The following is a 21,156-nucleotide window of genomic DNA, read 5'->3' as shown; positions in this document are numbered from 1 at the left end:
GTCACGTGACTCAGGTCTGTCTATGAGATTTCACTGGAAGTCTTTGGGTAGCTGCGGTGTCTGGGAAACCTCTTTAAGGAAGCTAACTCAGCTGGTATGAACCTGCTTTACGCCCTTTCCTTAAGTTTCCCTTTTCTTGCCTGAAATTCCAATGTGCTGACTGGATCTAAAATGACCACCTTGAAAATCAGGGTGACCTTGAGGATGAAGCCACCCACTAAGCCAGGCAGATCAACCACACGAGAAATCCGGACTATTGATTACGTCATGCAGCTGCCACATCAGCCCTGGATGGCCTGCCTACCTACACTTTTTTTTTTTTTTTTTGGCCATGCTGCATGGCTTGTGGGATCTTAGTTCCCTGACCAGGGATTGAACCCGTGACCTCAGCAGTGAAAGCACAGAGTCCTAACCACTGGACCACCAGGGAATTCCAATACACATTTCTTTTACATGAGAAAAAGAAGAAAGAAAAGAAAAGAAAACCCTAAGCTGTTCCCGTCACTTTTTTCTGGTTTCTGTTACTATCAGGTGAATGCGATTCCCAACAGTATGTCAAGTACAGAAAGGCTCAGCTATGGAGAGGCTCTTCTTAGTTTAAAGAAGAAATTATCTTCTTTCTCATGACTTCATTTTTTTTAATAGGAATATTGAGAAGACAGCTCACAGCTATGAAAAGTGGAGACCGGGGACATTTCAGCCCATGACCAACCTGCAGTCTCCACACCCGATCTGCAAAGGAGTGTTCAGCAGAAACCAAGGCAGAGACCATGGACACAGGCAAGGGTGTGTCTGGCACTGAATGCCCGCCCCGGACATGCTTCCTGAGCTTTGACCAGAGTTGGCAGGAGAAGCAAATAGAAAACAAAAGCATCAGCAAAGCGCCTGCCTTAGGGGTTATTCCATGATAAGTGGTGGAGTGGAGTGAGGGAAGGAGGCTGAGAAGATGCTGGGCATGGAGGCTGGAATGGTTCAGGCTCAGTGCCGTGAAGAAGGGCGTGATAAGGAAGGTGGCTTCAAAGCTTCAGATCTGAGGGGCACTGGTCCAAATTATCCAGGGACGGAATCACAGAACAGCCTTTGCTGACTGAAAATAAAGAAGGCCACAAGGGCTCAGTAAAGTATTCTAATCATGGTGATAAATGGACTATTTATAAATGGAATGGAGTATTTATACATGGAATATTTCCTGCCATATCAATAAACAAAGGATGTCACAGTCACCAATGATTGCAGCCCTCCACAGTGAGCTGGTGAGGCCTGAGGAAACTCAGGACTGAAAATACCTGCCATCTAGCAGTCCTCAGACTGCAGCCACTCCCTGCAGTGAGGCCTGAGGAAACTCAGGATGTAAAAATACAGGCCCCAGACAGCTAAGGTGCATTACCAAAGGAATGCTTTCGGTGAGCCCAGACTCTTTGCATCTTCCCATACACAGAAAAAGTGCTAAATTCCTTAACTTGAGATATCCGGTTTTCTTTATTTAACAACAATCTTCTGATGTTCCCAATTACTTGCTCTTTGTTGCAAAACTCCTAAATATCCTGGCACCTCCCCTCGCTGCCTCGGAGCAGTTTCTCAGAGTTATCTGAAATGCTGTCTCCCAGGATACAGTCCTCATTTTGCCCCAAATAAAACTTAACTCGCAACTCTCACGTTGTGCATATATTTTTTTAAGTCAACAATAGGAAGAAGCCAGTCAGCAGGAATTTGTAGCAAAATAGCAAGTGGATAGGATGTGGAGAATGAGGGTTGACAAAACTGGTGGGAGATGCCAAGAAATGCTGACTCTACCCAAACACACCACCTTCCAAGGCTCCACTTGGCCTCAGGCCTTCTTCAGCTTCCTGGTCCCACACAGCACCTGGCCACCAGGCCCAGCAGCTGCCCACACAGCCACGCGGTGCCCAGGGTGACCGCCAGCAGGAACGAGAAGAGGTCCAGCAGGTACTGCTCATGCCACCACGGCTGCTGGAAGGTGTGGGGCTTGAGGTGAGCCGCACCCCCTGTCTGCAAGATGTGGTTGATCCAGCCCACCAGCCGCTGGCTGGGGGTCAGGGGGTGGGAGCGCTTCATGATGCTGGTGTCGACCATGGCAGATTTCTGCCTATTGGCAGAGACAGATGGAGGTGTTACTCAAGTGGTCTCAGAAGTCTTAGAGACCTTGCATCTCTCTCTCTCTCTCTCTCTCTCTCTCTCTCTCTCACACACACACACACACACACACACACACATTTTCCAAATTATGCACAAAAGATTCTCTTTCAAGGAAAAATTGTTGGCTTGGCCTTGCTGTGGTCTAGTTGGGTCCCTTTAAAAAGTCCAAACTGGGCTTCCCTGGTGGCGCAGTGGTTGAGAATCCGCCTGCTAATGCAGGGGACACGGGTTCGAGCCCTGGTCTGGGAGGATCCCACATGCCGCGGAGCAACTAGGCCCGTGAGCCACAACTACTGAGCCTGCGCGTCTGGAGCCTGTGTTCCACAACAAGAGAGGCCGCGATAGTGAGAGGCCCGTGCACCGCGATGAAGAGTGGCCCCCGCTTGCCACAACTAGAGAAAGCCCTCGCACCGAAACAAAGACTCAACACAGCAAAAATAAATAAATAAATACGACATTTAAAAAAATAAAGTTCAAACTGATATTTGCATGCAAAGATCCATGCTTGGTGCTGGAAGTGCTAAACTATAAAAAAAGTGACTAAGTCTGTAAGGACTAATCTCTACCCCAAGGAGGCTTAAGATATACTACAGGAAACCATTATATTTATTGAGCATCTACTTTGTGCTGGTGTCTGGGCTAGATAACAAATGTGACTCTGGGGACTGTAGCCCAGGAAGACATCTGTGTTTTCCTGCTCCTTCAAAGCATCATGTTGACCAGCACTGGCTTCATGGGCTATGAGCTTGCATATTTGCACAGGGCCCCACCCTTAAACGGGCCTGTGCTTGATTTAATTCTCTGCTGTCACCCTCTTGAAATCCTTAAACTTTATGACAAGGGTCTCCACATTTCACATAAAGGCACATGAATTATGTAGCCAGCCCTGATGGCCAATGTCTGTGGACCATCCCAGCCCAGATGACTCCTTCACAGGGCCAGTAGGTTTAGGTCTTTGAAAATCCAGTGAAAGTTATGAAGCCATTCATCAGAAAATGAATATTTTAAACATGTGAGATACCAAATATGCATAAAATTTCTGGGTTATCTGACCCCCAGAGCTTAACAACTTTTCTGGGGTTAGGAGGCACATGCAATGTGGTTATTATTCAGTCACCTAACAAGACTTACTTGCAGGTCTCCTATGTGCCACAACGTTGTGCAGTAATGCTAAGTCTTGAGATATGATTCGGGTTTGTGCCCTTGAAGCTCTAAGTTTTTTAGTCCTTCTTCATTATAAGAAAGAAAATATATTTTTCCTCTTCACATGAGATTACTGTGCTGGTTGGAAAATTTCTTAAGAGGTCAATGGGCCCCTTTGTATTTACTCACTTAACAGGAATCCATTCAAACTTACTTTGTGGCAAGCCCTGTGCTGAACCCTGGGAACATAGCAGAAAACAGGAGACATGCGCTGTTGTCCTGGGTGAGCTTACTCTCTACTTTCTAGTGTGGGGGACAGCCAATATATTAAAACATAAAGAAATGGGCAATTACAGATCCTGTGACGTGCTAAGAAAAAAATAATATGCTATAATTGGGGTGGATAGGAGAGAAGGCTTTGGGACTTTCAGAGAAAGACGGTCTCTCTGAGCAGGTGGCATTGGGATGAGGCCTCGATGTCATGAAGGAGCCAACCCTGTGAAGAGAAGGGAATGTGTTTTCTAGGGAGCAGCACAGTCAAAACGGCTGAGGTGGGGAGCAGTGTGGGATATTGGGAACAGAAAGGCAACCTCCTGCCTCAGTTGGAATTCTACTATAAGCACCTCCAAAGTAGAAGACCTCTCAAAGACACCCTGTGTCAGTAGTTCAGGCTCCTCACAACTAGAAGGTATAAAATCATTCTCAGCATCTAACCTAAACTGTTCTAGTCATCCTCTCATAGGAAATAAGTCAGCTGTTAGCATCACACACATATTATTTCACGTCCTGGAAATTTCAGTTTTATTGAAAAAAAGACCCACACGGTAAAAAAAAAAAAAAAAAAAAAAAAAAAAGACCCACACGGTGCCCGTTGTGGTTTACATCTTCATTCAGTGTGAGTAACCACAAGCCCAGAGAGCTGCACACCTCTTGTCCTCTATGACTTGCTTCATGTTCAGAGCCAATGTCTCAGCCTTGATCTGCTTTAACTGGATGGAGACACCGAAATTTTTGGCATCTACTCGGAGCAGGTTTTCAGGCTGGTCTCCAAAGAGGGGAATCTCCACCATGGGCAGGCCATGTTGGATGGCCTCCATGACACTATTTATCCCACCATGAGTGACAAAAAGGTGGACGTGAGGGTGCCCTGCTGCAAATAACAAAGGCAGCAGAACATTTCAGGATGAAAAGTTTCAGAACAAGGAAAGCAGAAAAGGCAGAAGAAAATACCAATGGGACTTAAAGTGTGTTGGAGCCACTGTGAAGATGACTTTGCTTGCTACACACCCAAGGATTCCAAGCCTTGCCTTTGTATAGAGACTCCTTGACTCAGCCAGAACCCAGGGAATTCTGTAGAGAATAGTGCTAAGCAAGGCAGATATCTCCATCCATCCATCCATCCATCCACCCATCCATCCATCTATCCATTCCATCATTCCATTCCTTCTCTCTATCCCCTCATGTCTCTTTGCTTCTCTCATCTGTTTTCTCTTTGTGTTTCCCTATGTCTATCTCTGTCTCTCTCTGTCTCTTCCTTTCCTTGAGCAAACTTTTCTCACCCACCAAATAATATCCCTCTTCTCTGAATTCCTGACACATTCATTGACATCACAACTCATGTAGCACTCATAAAACTTACACTGTACGTGTTGTTCTCTTTAAATATATGAGAAATCACTTGAAAGCAAAGACTGGACTCTGCACATCAGTATTTGCTAGCCTTTGCTTACTTAGAGCTAACTAAGGTGATTGTTGATAATGAAGAGTTCATCTCAGCCTGTGTTGGCCAACTGGGATGTGCCTAAGAACCTCCTTGTTTATTCTTTGAAATGAGAATCATATCCCATGTCCAAGACTTAAAGAAATACATTTGCAGACGTGGAAAATGTTTTTAAAATTCTACAGATTATTTTGTCATAATCTTGGTTATGAGCCTCTGATCCAGTCAGTGGCTATGGCAGTGAGGGGTCTCTAAGAAGCAGCACTAGGCACAGAGATAACCTGTTGTGGGTGAGAAAATTCTCTGGTATCAGAGACTCAGTGCGCCAAACAACTGGCCGGGAGGTTGCTCAGCTTGGCACTCAGGTACATTGGCATCAGTATCGTGAATGTATGAGTTGCTCACACCTTAGTAGCTAAGGAAGATATGTGTGTGTGTCTGTGTGTATGTAAGTGTGTAAGGGAACATGGGTGAACATGTGCACATAGAGCACTGAATACAGTGGCAATGTGCCCCCTGGTATGCGTTCTCAGAGCTCACAGATGGTTTAGGATTATTTTGTGGTGACCTTGTTCAAGACCAAAAGCAGTAGGTCACTGTGACTTTGATGGCTGCTGACATCAGGCCTGGGATAGAAAAGAATGAAGGGCAAAAGAACATCAGGGAATTCTTTACTCAGCCCCATTAGTCCATGTGGTCAGTTAACAAGGAATAGAATACTGGCACATAAGACAGGGGGCTGGCTTTCCAAGCTTCTCAGCAAGCAAGAAAGGCCAGTAGTCAAAAATTTCCACTATCACCAGGTCAAAGTTCTCATTCTTTTTTTTTTTTGCGGTACGCGGGCCTCTCACTGTTGTGGCCTCTCCAGTTGCGGAGCACAGGCTCTGAATGCGCAGGCTCAGCGGCCATGGCTCACGGGCCCAGCCACTCCGCGGCACGTGGGATCCTCACAGACCAGGGCACGAACCCGTATCCCTTGCATCGGCAGGCGGACTCTCAACCACTGCGCCACCAGGGAAGCCCGAAAGTTGTCATTCTTTAAAGAATTCATAGTATCATTTCTCCTTAGCAAATGACTGCACGGAAGCCCTAGTTGCTCCAAAATAGCTAAAACGTGTTCAAATGTGCTTCTGTAAGAAAAATAAATAAATGATAAATATTCATTGGAAGTGTTAATATCACAATACATAAAAGAACCTTGGTCCACTGACAGATGAATGGATAAAGAAGATGTGTTATACATATACAATGGACTATTATTTCACCATAAAAAAGAATGAAATAATGTCATTTGCAGCAACATGGATGGACCTTGAGATTATCATACTAAGTGAAGTAAGTCAGACAAAGACAAATATCATATGATATCACTTATATGTGGAATCTTAAAAAATAACACAGATGAACTTATTTACAAAACAGAAATAGACTCACAGACATAGAAAACAAACTTATGGTTACCAAAGGGGAAAGCAGGGGAAGGGATAAATTGGAAATTTGGGATCAACAGATACATGTTACTATATATAAAATAGATAACAGAGGTCTACTGTATAGCACAGGAAACTATATTCAATATCTTGTAATAACCTATAATGGAAAAGAATCTGAAAAAGAATATATATATATATATATATATATATATACACATATATATGTATAACTGAACTGAATCACTTTGCTGAATATCTCAAACACTGTACCTCAACTATACGTCAATTAAAAAAAAAAAATCTTGGGATACAAAGAAAATATTCCAGGTAGGTAAGACCATAGCCAACAGCAGCCATCCTATTCTACACTGTCCATAAATATGTACCTTAGTCACTCTGGGCAGATGTTCTGCTCTTGAGAGTGTTCCCTTCGTCCCCCCTCCCTTTCCTCACTGCTCCAAATCCCCAGCACTCTCTATGCCAGTTCTTAGAAAATATATCTTTGAACTCTCCATTCCTGAAATCCATGGGCACAGATGCATTATGTTAACTGAAAATGAACTGCCCTCAATGGGGCTTCTGCTCTGGGAGGCTTCTTTGACCACAGCAGACCTCACAGATCTCTTTCTACTTGATAAATTCTGCGACACTTTCCTTAAACTTCACTTACATACTGAACTTTTATGAGTGGTTTTCTTGTTTACTTAGCAAAACAGTGGAAGTCACTTGATGACACAATCCCATAAATACTGACAATATAGGCTATTTTTTAAAACTTACTGTGTATTCACATATGACAGATTTCCTCACCCAAGGGATTATTTGATCATATTAGAACAAAATCTCAGCTAGCCCAGAGGTTAAACAAAGGGAAAAGAAACCTGGTTCTGAAACATATGATTAGCCTTTCCACTTCAGTGCAGGCTAAGGTATACAGAGAAGATAACGGCAAAGCTTTCTGACATGTAATTAAGACATTGCTTATGGGATTATTCCAGGAACATATTTTCTTGCAACGCTTTCCCATCACTGCCTATATAGATTATGACCCTGTTTCCTGTTTGTACAACATATGGGGAAATAGGATATCCATCTGCACTCTAAGATACTAGAGGTAATAAGTGCAAGGGCTCGAGACATCAGAGCCCTCCTGGCTGCATGGAGGACCAAGAGAATCGGTACTCTGGCATAGTTATAATTGTCCACCATTGCACCATTGTGCCCCAGGTAGAGATTGTACAGAGGCTGAGAAGTCATTAGCAATATACATATCTCTGCCTGATCTTCAGGGTTAACTTCAAGTCACGCAATGAAAGTGATTGTCTCAAATCATCCCCTGCTGTGTTTTAAAGATTTCACATAACAAAGGAATAGTTACTAAAACTTTTGGATAACTTCAGTAATGCTGTAAAAATTCCTAAAATATAATTTGTTAATCATAGTTAAAGTTAAGCTAACAAATAGAAAAATATCAAGAATGCATGGTTACCTATATCTGTCCTCAAAAATATGAAATTGGGGGAGAATAGACAAAGCATATACTTAAAATGTATAAATAACGTCACAAGATGATACAGACTAAGTATCAGATGAGTAGGTTAGGTCAGACCTATCCCAGAGGGACTATGGTCTTCCAGTTTGAGTGAGGAAAGGAGGTTTTATGGAAATAGTCAGATTTAAGCAGTACCTTTATTAGTAAATAGATTTTCAGGAAGAAAAGAGGGGACTAGTCCTCTGTAATTAATCCAGATAGGCATGGATTTCTGTCTTTTCACTTCTATGTCTATGAGTAAGGAGTTATGTGTTCCTTTCCATTCCAGATGAAGCAAAAGGAGTCAGCTTCATGTCTTATTTTGCACGAGGTTGATTGCATTTTAAAAGGACTTTACATGGCCAGAAGCTCAACTTCTACAAAATCATTGTTTAAAAGTCTTCTCCATTAATAAATACATGTGAGGAGAAAGGAAAAAAATAAATGGAAAGGTGTCTTTGATTTCCCTACCAACAGTGAGAGGTTGAGGTACCTATGCTTCTGTGTTGGGGAGATTATAGACAAAGATTGTAAGTGAAGTGTTGCAAGGAAGTCCCAGAAGAAACTACCTCCCAGTTGCTACAGGAATACCTTCATGCTTATAGTAGAAGAGAGAAAGGACAGAGCAAGGGAAAGCCTCCAGTGGCTGGAATGGAGGATTTGGTGTGAAATAACTTGTTTACCCAACTATCATCATCATTCATCCCTCTCTCCCTCCCCCTCTCCATCCATCCAACCATCCCTTTATCACATCCTCAGTCCAAGCATCCACCCATTCACTTATATTACCAAAACTGTGACTCTTCAGTTCAAATAATTTAAAAAATTACCTGCCCTCAAAAGTTTCTTCCATAAAGAAATGAAAAGACTTCTTAAATTCTTTGTTATCGTCTTCAGGTAGAAACCAGTTAATAACTTTGTATGATTTCTCCTCCTCTGTAAAACCTAAGAAACACCAATGGGTTAAATGTTAAATGTGTCACACAACATGGATTAACATTAGAATGATGATACCAACATTCGATTGTGTCTTTTGAATTGTTTTTGTTCCATTTGGTTGCTTTCTTATTCAATCTTGTATATGAAAGTATTTCTTGAGAACCTTACAATGATTCAGGAATGCTTTTTAGTTTAAATTATGGAAACTTCCGTTTAAAGCCTTAATTGAATGTATAGCTATTTGTCTCATTTTATTGCTGAGAAAATAAAGTTAATTAGTTTAAGATAATTTGTCAAGGTTGATTCCAGAGCCTCTGCTCTTTCTGCTTTAGAAAAATTCAACTTCATTATTTAAAGTGATATATCCAAATAGTTTGCGATTCAGTAGAAAGTACTGAATGGATTAATTAAAATAGTAATCTTCTGCACCTCTACGTACCAACTTGGCTTCTCCTCGATTACCCATGAGTTTGATGTTTGATGCTGATGTTTGACCGCTAGCAGGCTTCAAGCCCTATCTCTCGTTCCCTCTTCTGTGCATTACCTGGGCAAACTGGTAAGAAAGTCTGCATGCTCCCTCCCGTGGCCCTAAGTGGGAGTTTCAAACCATGCAAGTCAGGCCCATGAGGCGGAACCCTCACCACATCCCAACCCCCTGCCCACAATAAAATTTCAAGCTAGTCATCCCTCCCTACTCTCGATAGCCATTTTTCAGGGGCTTGGGAACCTGTCCTGTTCCTTCAAAAAGTCCTTATTATTTGAGTAATAAACCTTCCATACTCTTCTTAATGCATTTGTGCCTACATCAGTCATGACGTCCAACCAAATTGTGCATAGTGACCGGGAACAGATCATTGCATGGTCCCACACATTACAGCTCCCATATCCAACCTCAGTGAAATGACTGACTCTATCCAAGGATCTACTAGAAAATACTTGGCGGTCATAGATTTGGCTAATATGTTCTGTTCAGAACCTATTTTACCAGGCTCTCAACTGCAGTTTGCCTTCACCTTGGAAGAGGCACAGTATACCTCTAACTGGATGCCAATGGGACATTTCAACAGCTCTACCATTGGCCACAATCTTTGTTGGCAAAATGTTAACCACATCCAACTTTCCCCAGGAGCATAGGTATTAATTACATTAAGGACATCCTCCTCCAAGGAGATTCATTTCACACACTCACTCAAGGCAGAAACGTTCTCAAAGTAGTTCACATGAAGGGATGTGCCACTGTCCCTACACAAAGCTCAAGACCCAGTACCTAAGTGAAATTCCTGGGGAAGATTTGGTCAGTCTAAGGTTTTTCTATCACTGACATTGTCAAGAAACAACTATTGACACCATAATATTTCAACGGGTCCAACATCTTTTAGTTCTTTTTGCATTCTGGAGACAACATATTTCTCATTTATATGTTTTACTTAAGTCCATGTATGCTCATTGCTTGAAAATCAGCCCTTTGGATACGGTCCCAAATAACAAAACATCTAGAATCTGTCCAAATCACAATACAATAGGTACTGTAATTAGTGCCCCTCAAAATTGCCTTTAGCAACCTGCTCTCCTGACTCCTGGAGCACCTGACCACCTATGATGGCTGCATGGATTTCCTATTGTTGCTGCAAAGATTTACTGTAAACTTAGTGGCAAAAAAAAAAAAAAAAAGCTTATTATCTTACAGTTCTGGATATCAGAAGTCCAAAATGGGTCTTATGTGAGTAAAAGCAAGATGTGGGCTGGCCTGCATTCCTTCTGGAGGCTCAAGGGGACAATCGTTTCCTTGCCTCTTCCAGCTTTTAGTGTCTGCCTGCATTCCTTGGCTTATAGCCTCCTTCCAATTGGCAATCACGTCACTCTGACTTTTCCTTCCACCATCACATTCCTTCTATTATTCTCCTGTTATCTTCTTTCATTTCTTGTAATTACACTGACTCCACCTGGATAATCCAGGATAATCTCCCCATCTCAAGATCCTTATATCAATCACATCTGCAAAGTCCCTTTGCCTTGTAAGGTAGAACATTCACTGGTTCCAAGAATTAGAACATGGATATCTTTGTGAGGGGGGGGGGGCATTATCTGCCTATTATTATGTTCTGCTCTCTGCACCTCAAACACTCATGTACATCCCACATGCAAAATTCATTCACCCCATCTCAACATCCCAAAAGGTCTCAAACTTTTACACTACCAACTCATAGTTCAAAATCTCATCTAAATATCATTGGCTCAAATGTCCCAAATTATAACATCCAAATAATTTAATAAGTATGGGTGAGAGTCTGGGTATGATCAACCCAGAGGCAAAATTTCTCTCCATCTGTGGACCTATTAAATCAGGAAACAAGTTTTCTGCTTCCAAGAAACAATAGTGGGGCAGGTATAAGACACTGGTTACTGATTTTATTAATCTAAATGCAACGAAGTGGAAGGAAAGCATCAGTCACTGGTCATAAGAAATTCTGACATCCAAATGGGCCAACTAATATTGTTGGCCCATCTGGATGTCAAAATTCCTTATTAAGGACTGGAAACAATCCTCTGCGATTTGAAACTCAGCCCTGTGAGATTGAAGCTCTAACCTCTGGGCTTACTGCTTCATCCTCAGAGTTCTTCTTTGTTCTCCATAAAAGTTATCATGCCCTGGGGTCCCACACGGGGACGATGAATCCCCTTAGCTGGTTTGAAAACCAGTGGGACTTACCAGAGGGCTGTAAGAAACCAAGCCTTCGCTTATGAAGAGTGTGTATACACGCCTGCTCACTCCCAGGAACAAAGCAGAGGAAGCAGATTGAAACTCTTGCGGATCTGGCCGGTTTCCTGGGACCAGCCCAGTGCACACCAGGCCTGCACTAGGCTCCTGCTCCAGTGCGGTCCCCACTAGAGTGAAGGCAGCTATTGCCGAGGAGAATGTGCACTTCGGGGGAATGAAGCGGCTCAGACACAGCCCTGCATCTGAACAGGGCAAGGGCAGCCATTGCCCTTGGAGGCAGTCCTCATTTGCAGAGTTTTAACGTCTGCATTTCCACTAACAGTGTGTTCAAGGCAATCTAGGCTTTTTCTATCATGTCCTCAATATCCTTTCAGCCTCTATCAATAACCCAATTGTGATTCCACATAATGATTGGAGCTTATGATTATTAGAGATCTTTGTTTCTTCAGTGCCACTGAGGTTATTTCTTCACTAAAGTTGTTAATAAATAAGCAAGATGGGTGTGTTCAAATTAATAGTTAATATATGGTTCAAATATTCCATACACTGAAATGAGCATCAGGTCAGAAATAATAACCTAATCATGTATTTTCCTGATTTGCAGACACCTAGCCTAGCTCTTCTAATGAAGTAAAGAATGAATATGCTGGGGCTTCCCTGGTGGCGCAGTGGTTGAGGGTCCACCTGCCGATGCAGGGGACACCGGTTCGTGCCCCGGTCTGGGAAGATCCCACATGCCGCGGAGCGGCTGGGGCCCGTGAGCCATGGCCGCTGAGCCTGTGCATCCGGAGCCTGTGCTCCGCAACGGGAGAGGCCACAACAGTGAGAGGCCCGCGTACAGCAAAAAAAAAAAAAAAAAAGAATGAATATGCTGTTTCAAAGCCTCAGGAATGCCCATGATTAGGGAATATTGAAAGAAACCCTAGACACTTAAAGCTGGAACCTAAGAATAAGACTGAATGGATCTAAAAACTCCCTGAATTGTTTATAGATTTTGATGTACATACCTTTGTTAAAGGGGTAGAAGTTCAGTAGTTTCTCAAAGTTCATGCCAAATGTAGTTTTTAATCTAAAATTTTAATTTAAATTAATTTAAAATTTTCATTAGATTAAATTACAATTTTAAAAATTAGATCTTAATACACTACAGCTATTTCATCAGATCTGCTATCAAGGAAAGTGCAAAAGGATACGCATATAAAAGATGCTCAGTGAAGCATATAGAACTTAATCTAGAAGGTGATTAGAATGGTTTTAAGTAGGGACTCAAACAGATATTTGTACACCAAGGTTCATGGCAGCATTACTAACATATCCAAAAGGTGGAAACAACAGAAATGTCCATCAACAAATGAACAGACAAATAAAATATGGTATATACATTCAATAAAATGTTATTCAGCCTTAAAAAGGAAGAAAATGCTGATACATACTCCAACATGAATGAGCCTGAAAGATATTATGCTAAGTGAAATGTGCAAGACACAAAAGACAAATATTGTATGATTCCACCTATATAAGGTACCTAGAACAGTCAGATTACTAGAGAAGTAATGTAGACTAGTGTTTACCGGGGGCTGGGGCAATGCGTAATGAGCAGTTATTTGTAATGGGTACAGAGTTCTAGTTTGTAATGATAAAAAAGTTCTGGAGGGGGATGGCAGAGATAGTTGCACAACCATGTGAATGTACTTAAAGTCACTAACCTCTATACAAAAATGGTTACAGTGGTCAATTTCATGTAACGTATATTTTATCACAATAAAAAACGTGAAAGAAATTTCGACAGAAAAAGAATTATTTTAAAACAATCTGAACAATTACAAAGCCTGAAGTCACCTTCAAAGTTTTATAATTTCTCACAATTTTATTCTTCAAAGAGTCCGCTTAATACTGCCTTTTTTTCTTAAATCAAAGCCTGAGCAATACTTCAGAATGAGCAATCCAGAGCTTGAAGTCCTAAACCCACCCAACACACTTATTAACCTGCCGTGTGACCCTGAGTAAATTGTTCAAGTTCTTAGGGCTGCTGTTTCCTTTTCTGTCAATAGAGAGGAGTTGCTAAGATTTAGGAGCTCATTCTAGCTAAACTCTTTGGATTTAGGCACTTCCTACATCAGTTGCACAAACTCACGGCAGTCACTAATTTGCAAGAAAACAAGATCATCTCAATGGTAGATTCTGATCTTAGTTGCGTAAATAAGGGACCTCCTGAGAAAACTTCCTTAAATTTCAGATACCATAAGAGGAGAAGTCATCTATGCCATAGAAAAAAGTGATCCTTACCTATTAGAAATCTTATACATGGATAACACATCTGTTCAACAGGTTTTCAAGCCAAGTTATAAAGTAGCATTACCAAAATGGTCTGTGATAATGTGTGGAGGGTTGCTTGAGATGGACTGGAAGTCAGGTACAGGAGGAGAACACAGAACTACAGAGCATGGAGTCCTGGTGGAAAGAGCCAGGAAGTTTTCCTACACCTTACATAGACACACACACAAACACACACATGCACACACTCACCCTTTTCATTCTTTCAGTCCAGTTACATTTGAAGAAACTCTTTGAAAAGACCCTCTATGCAAAAGGCATTGCTATTGCTGTTCCTTGCCTGGAATACACCCAATCAAGAATTAGTGGGGAAGATACCTGGTGGCAATAAATTTCCTCTCTGGAGAAGCATGGTGACATTACAACCATGATCTTGAAGAATCTGAGAGACCCGATTCATCAGTAGAAAATGGCTTCCACCTAGGAATAGTGCACAACTTCATTTTTGTAATGATGAGAGTAGAGATTCTAAGATTGATGGGCTGACAAATCCAGGAGAGGAGGGGTAGGGAAGCAGAAAGTTGCCAGGGAGTAGAGGAAATGAGCGTCATCAGTCAGTCTCTCCATCTCATTCTGAGTAAGCCCTAGCCCACTCACCCAGAGCCTGCTGGCCCAGCTCCTTGACAAGTGGCAAACCTCCATCAAAGATTTCCTCTTGTAACTCTGGCCTCCATGTCAGTGTGATAAGCTTCTCGGGGCTTAGGCCCTAAGGAGTTCCTGATCCTAAGGTACATACTGCATTTCAGCCGGGGACTTATGGAGACACCATGTCCTAAAGAAATAACTGCACTGGTGGAAATTGTGGTGGCATGGTGCCGTGCATGTGAGTGCGAAGGGGTCCTAATGGACAAGCAATCAGAGCTATTTCTGGGATCCTTCTCTTTGGAAAGTATGCAAGAGTAGGAACCAGAAATATGGTTGCTTGAATAAGAGTCCAAGAAGCAACCACTACAGCAGAAGGACGTGGAGCTATCAGTTGGAGCCAGAATGCTTGCAGTTCAAATATATTTGGCAGGAAGTTTCTCAGTTGGGGCCTGAATGTTTCACATCCATTAAGACTAGGGGATAGACTTGCAGGATAACTGTGGGGTGCATGGGATGGGCCTGCAGGATCCTATACGCGTGAGTGGCTGGGACATCATCTATCCGAGGACAATCCTGGGATCCTAAGGAAACATAAGCTCAATCCTTGGGAGAGGGACAAGCTCCATCTCACTAAGGTCTCCTCTTCGAACCCGCACCAACACAGGCACTTTGCTTGAATCTAAGGGTCTCAGCAGCAGAGAAAGCTAAATCAGGAGAGAAATTAATGACAAATGGCAAGGGTTTGGAGACTGGGGTTAGAGGGATGGAGTACCTACCCTGCCCCCCACTGACCCGCACAAATGGCTCCTCCCTCTTCGTCCGCCCGCCAGGGTAACAAACCTGCTCCGGGTGGTGCAGGAGAAAAAGTGTGCAGCTACTTCTTAATTTTTTTTTTTTTTGCTGTACGCGGGCCTCTCACTGTTGTGGCCTCTCCCGTTGCGGAGCACAGGCTCCGGACGCGCAGGCTCAGCGGCCATGGCTCACGGGCCCAGCCGCTCCGCGGCATGTGGGATCTTCCCGGACCGGGGCGCGAACCCGTGTCCCCTGCATCGGCAGGCGGACTCTCAACCACTGCGCCACAAGGGAAACCCTTAATTTTTTTATACACAGAATTGTACAGCCTGACGTAACAGGAAATTATAAAGTACAAATTCCCCACACCTCTGGCCCACATTTTAATCCCAAGACCCGGGAGAAAGGGCAGGATGAAGGGCAACTACACATTCATCTGCTCATGGAGGGTCTTGGGGACCCCAGTGCCTTCTGGGTGTCCAGCCCCTCACAAACCGCACCAGCTCCGTCTCAGAGCCTGAGGCTGGGGAACAGTGTACTTTTAGGGGGTGAGGAAGCTCTCTTGCATTATTACTACAAACAGTCAGCAGGAAAAAAAGATTTTAGGACTTCCCTGGTGGTCTAGTGGTTAAGACTCCGCCCTTCCACTGCAGCGGAGTATGGGTTCCACCCCTGGTTGGGGAAGTTCCGAATGCCGTATAGTGCGGCCAAAAAAAAAAAGCTTTCAAATAGAGATAAAGTGATTTTTAAAACTCCCCACTTGGAGAGGATGATCTTGGGGATGGGAAATCCTGAGTAAATATTTGGTATGTTCCATTAGGGAGGTCCCGTATGCTCCTGCCATCAGCACCTCACTTCCCCGACCTTTCATTTCCTGCTCAGGAAAACCTCGTGGGGACTTAATTTGATGATTTACGGTTCCTTGCAGTTCTAAGATCCCCTGATTCTCAGTGATGTAAAAGTGATCTAAGAGAGCCCACTATGGGTTAAAATAAAGTCTTGGGGAAGCTCCATCCTACGATTATCCCTGTATCCTGATATATTCCTCGGGGTGAAACACTCCACTCTCCTAATTGTCACTGTAGTATCTTCCCTGCTCCACCTTGGCTCCTGGGCAGCCTCAGAAAATTATTACTGCTGCCCCCAGGAGCACCTTTCCTTGGCCTCCGAGAACTGCAAACCGCTAGTTAGCCCCAGTCTTTACCAGCAACTGCTGTGCGCCCTCTAGAAGTTTAGGGTGAGCCTCTGAATGTCCAGCCCGCGCCCTGGAGGAGGCGGCCGGGGGCCTCCTGCACTGGGCTGGATCTCAAACTTCTGGCCCCAGCCCCGTTCCTACCCGCACAAATGGCTCCCCCCTTTTCATCCGCCGGCCAGGGTAACAAACCTGCTCCAGACTGGAAAAACACACGACTCTCTCACCAAGCGCCGTTTGCCTGTCTCTGGATCTTTGGCCAAACACTTACCCACCAGGGACAGAGTTAGGATTTTGGCAGCCTCTGAGAGGAGGAGGCCAGGCAGTAGGAATCCGACTAGAAGCAGCGCCTGCTGCCCCGCCATCCTTGCTCCTGTAGAAGCTGCGGGGCCGAGACCCCTGCCCCGCCCCCGCACAGGGGACCTGATGCGCAGGCAGCGAAGGAAAGGTGCTGGCTGGGGGCTTGGGGAGAAATAAGTGAGTGGTTCTGCCCATCTTCCGTTCTGTTTGTCCCCTCTCGCCCTTGGGCCCCTCCTCCCTCTGTGAGGAAACCATTAGACAGTCTCTCCTCACCCTCCCTAACCTTGGCAGCAGAAAGGAGGGGTTAGTCAGCTGATCCAGTGCTGTTCACATAATCTCCGCCCTCCCTGCCTGGGAGATAACTCTGAACCAGGAATGGTAGAGACTGTTTAGAAATCACGTGGATGACAACTCTACCTCCAGGTGACTTGGACCCATCTCAGTTTTATGGACCCTTCTCCAAACTTATGGTACTCCACCTAACCGCTCTAATACTTCATACTGCTGTATCCACGCTCCACTTCCCCAGGTACCTGCTTAAAATCTCTGCTAGTGTAGCAAACTCAAGACCTCCCTAAGCAAATCCCCAAGGGAACTTGACCTACTATTCCTGGATTATAGCTCTGATGGCCTTTTAAAAGGAGGTAATTTATTCATGAAGAGGTGCTAGAGTCCTAACTCTGAAGTCCAAGTCTTCACCCGGAGGACCGGACCTCTAAAGCTGAGACTCTAATCCTGAATGAGCCTCATAAAATAGGACTAGGGATCTTTCCACAGTCTCCCTAGGTACAAGTTGAGGCCATCTTGTAATTCTGCCGCCTTGTAATGTTAACCCTGGGAAGGACAGGGCATGCAAACCCCAGAAGTCATCTTTGCATTTTCTATCCTCAAAACAAGACTGGCTTCGGTGCGGGGTTTTAGTGCAACTCTGAAACAGGCAGAAAAAGACCTCAGTGACCGGAAACAAGAAAATTCCTAGAAGAAAACATAGGCAGTAAGCTCCTTGACATAGGTCTTGGTGATGATTGTTTTGGATTTGACACCCAAAGAAAAGTAACAAAAGCAAAAATAAACCTAATCAAACTTACAGTCTTTTGCATAGCAAAGGAAACCATCAACAAAATGAATCATAACTCACCACAGTAATAGAGTAAAAATGAAGTACCATATTATCTCAATAGATGCAGAAAAAAATCTTTGTTTTCTTGACAAAACTCAATACCCTTTTATGATAGAAACTCTCAGCATAACTAGCAATAGAAAGTAATTTCTTCAATGTGATAAAAGGCATATGCTTTTTAAAATCTTGGTCTATAATCATACTTAATTGTGAAACATTGAACTTTTTCCATCTAAGATAGGAGCAAAGCAGAAATGCCTGTTCTTACTATTTTTATTCAACAACATGATAGAAACTCTAACCAGTTCGTAAATAAATGAATTAATTAATTAAATAATCAGGAAGGAAGAAGAAAATTGATATTGTCAGAGACACTACTGTGTACACAAAAAACCCTTATAGAAGCTACAAAAAGTCACAATAGAATAAGTCAGTTCATCAAAATTGCAGGACTCAAGGTTTATATATAAAAATCAGTTGTATTTCTAATAGCAAAAACTAATGGAAATTGAAATATAAAAAACTTTACATGCCTAAGATTAAATCTAGCCAAAAAAAAAAAAAGTCCATGACCTCTACACTCTACAAAGCATTACCAAAATCAAAAGATGTACAATGTTAATGGCTCTGAAAGCTCAAAACTGTTACGATCTCTATTCTCCCAAAACTGGTCTATAAATCCAACACACACACACACACACAATCCCAGCAAGCTGCTTTGAAGACAAAAGAACTAAATATTTATATTTTTAAAAAGATCATAATCCCCTAAAACATCTATGCACAAACTTTAATTCAAGAAGGATCATGGGCCTAAATGTAAAATATAAAACTATAAAACCTATAGAAAAAGAAAGCATAGGCGAATACCCTTCTGATCTGGAGACAGCAAAGATTTCTTAAGTAATAAACAAAAAAATTGATAAACCAGGGTTCATCAAACATAAATGCTTCTGTTCATCAAAAGACTAGTAAGAAAAAAAACAGGCAATCCATGGAAGATCTCTATCCATAACATAAAAAGAACTTCTACAAAACTACAATAAAAAGACAAACAACCTAACTAAAAACTGGGCTATTTTGTTTGTTTTGTTGGTTTGTTTTTGTTTTATACGGCAAAGGGGAAGGAAAGAGGTGGACTGACATGATTTCCTCTTTGATAGAGGTTTCTGGAGCTGAGTGTGTGGACCTGAGTAGGATCTGAGAGAGAGAACTCAAAAAAAAAAAAGGGAGGGGGCTAAAGATGAACAGACATTTCAAAAAGGAAGATATAAAAACAGCTATTAACACCTGAAAAAATGTTTAACATCATTGGAGATGAAGGAAATGAAAACTGAAACTAGAGGTACCATTTCACCCTCACCAGAATGGTTAAAATTAAAAAGACTGACAACACTAAATGTTGGTAAGGATGTGTACATGGCCAAAGGTAGGAGAACTATTCAGCAATTTCCTTAAGTGATAAACCCCCATTTACCCATTTCCTTGTTTTTGTCTTTGCTACAATTCTCTCTGGTGCTTAGAGTGTTCCTGCTTTCTTCCTTCTGCCATTATGCTTTCTTCATTCTTCCCCTCATCTAAACTGTACCCATCAATTTAATGGTCTTCCTGCTCTGGGAGACATTACACGGTCTCATGAACACAAGTGAAGGAACAGCAATTTTTTTTTTTTTAATTTGATAAACGACTCTAAAAGCTGTGTGCCAGTGACATCTGCCAGTCTCTTGCTTTCAACTATTGGGCCAACAGACATCTTCACATTCCATTGGCAGCAAATCCTTCAGAAAAGTCACTGTTGCCTGGGGCTCCTGTTTAAGAGGCAGTGAATGAGGACTTTATATTTTTCTTCATCCCTAAGGGCCTCTTCTGTGATGCAGATTCTGAAAATCCTGCTGAGGATTAATATTCTGTGTCAGCTTTTACTTGAGGTTTTACTTTATTGGGGCTTCATTTTCTTTTCTTTTAATAATGTTTAAACATTTGCTAGTTTATAGAGCATTTGACAAATGCCCCACCTAAGGGGTTCTACACTTATGATCTCAGGACACAGCAAATTGGCTGAAAAGTGAGATCCTCACTTCCCAAGCCCAGGAATCAGGCAGTCAACTGATGAACTGAATGATCAGCAATCAACTATGACCACTTTTGCTAAAGAGAAGGCCCGACACTTAGAGAAAACCCTGAGGAGACAGCCCTGCCCTGTGCTCTCTGGTAAGAGATGTTGGGGAAGATAGAGACATGGCTTGTGGAGGGTAGAGTCTCTACTTTGTGGGCTATAATTCCTGGGGGCCTTTACAATTACATCTATGCCTGGACTTCACCATAAATCATTTACATAAGACATTCTGAAATGGGACCCAGACATAAGTATGCTTTCAAAGTTCAAAGCAGACAGTTAGCTTAAGGCCAGAAAAAGACAGTGAAAGGAGTCTTCTTGAATTCAGTGACTGAATGAGAATAATTTTCCAAGTTATACCTGGAACAGTAGCAAAGGTTTCATTAACTGCAAAATCCTAGTCAAGAAAGATGTGATTTATACTTTGGTCTAATATATCTATAAATCTCAATCTTTAGATAGTGCAGTCAATGTTTACCATCTGCCTACTATGTGCTGTACACTATGATACATTCTGTGGACCTGGTAGTAAGCAAGGCAAACATGACCTTTGTCCTCATGGAGCTTACAGTTTGACTGGGAAAGAGGTGTTGAGCAAATCATTAAAAATAACAGATTAAACAATAATCAGTATGTTAAGGGCTTCAAAGGAAAGAACTAGGCATTATGAAAGTGTAGTCACAATCTAATTAGCAGTTAGTATAGTGATTCTGTCTGTATGCTACTACTTATTTCATATAAATCAGTTGGGAGACTTTAATTATGCTTAAAAAAAAAGGGGCTTCCCTGGTGGCGCAGTGGTTGGGAGTCCGCCTGCCGATGCGGGGGGCGCGGGTTCATGCCCCGGTCCGGGGGGATCCCGCGTGCCCCGGAATGGCTGAGCCCGTGAGCCGTGGCCGCTGGGCCTGCGCGTCCGGAGCCTGTGCTCCGCGGAGGGAGAGGCCTCGGCGGTGGGAGGCCCGCGTACCGCAAAAAAACAAAACAAAACAAAAAACAGTTAAAAACACGTGGGATAGTTTTGAGAAATCCTGCCTAGAAATCCAGGGCTGGAGAGTCTCTACAAAAAGCAAGTCTT

General features: G+C 42.8%; 1 protein-coding gene across 1 annotated transcript; it reads right to left on the bottom strand.

Annotated features, from left to right (window-relative positions):
• Nucleotides 1-508: 508 nt before the first annotated feature.
• On the bottom strand, nt 509-19,508 carry UGT3A2 (UDP glycosyltransferase family 3 member A2). Its single transcript, XM_049707882.1, is given in 8 exon segments — nt 509-2,107; nt 4,228-4,472; nt 5,618-5,760; nt 5,763-5,961; nt 6,907-6,970; nt 8,815-8,929; nt 14,295-14,396; nt 16,817-19,508. Coding segments are annotated over 8 exon segments (1,230 nt in total). The 5' UTR covers nt 16,911-19,508; the 3' UTR covers nt 509-1,839.
• Between the last annotated feature and the right edge of the window lie 1,648 nt (nt 19,509-21,156).

The sequence above is a fragment of the Orcinus orca genome, chromosome 3 (genome assembly GCF_937001465.1).
Source record: "Orcinus orca chromosome 3, mOrcOrc1.1, whole genome shotgun sequence".
NCBI lineage: Eukaryota > Metazoa > Chordata > Mammalia > Artiodactyla > Delphinidae > Orcinus > Orcinus orca.
The sequence above is the reverse complement of the archived record's forward strand: the minus strand, read 5'-3'. Positions and strand labels throughout refer to the sequence as shown.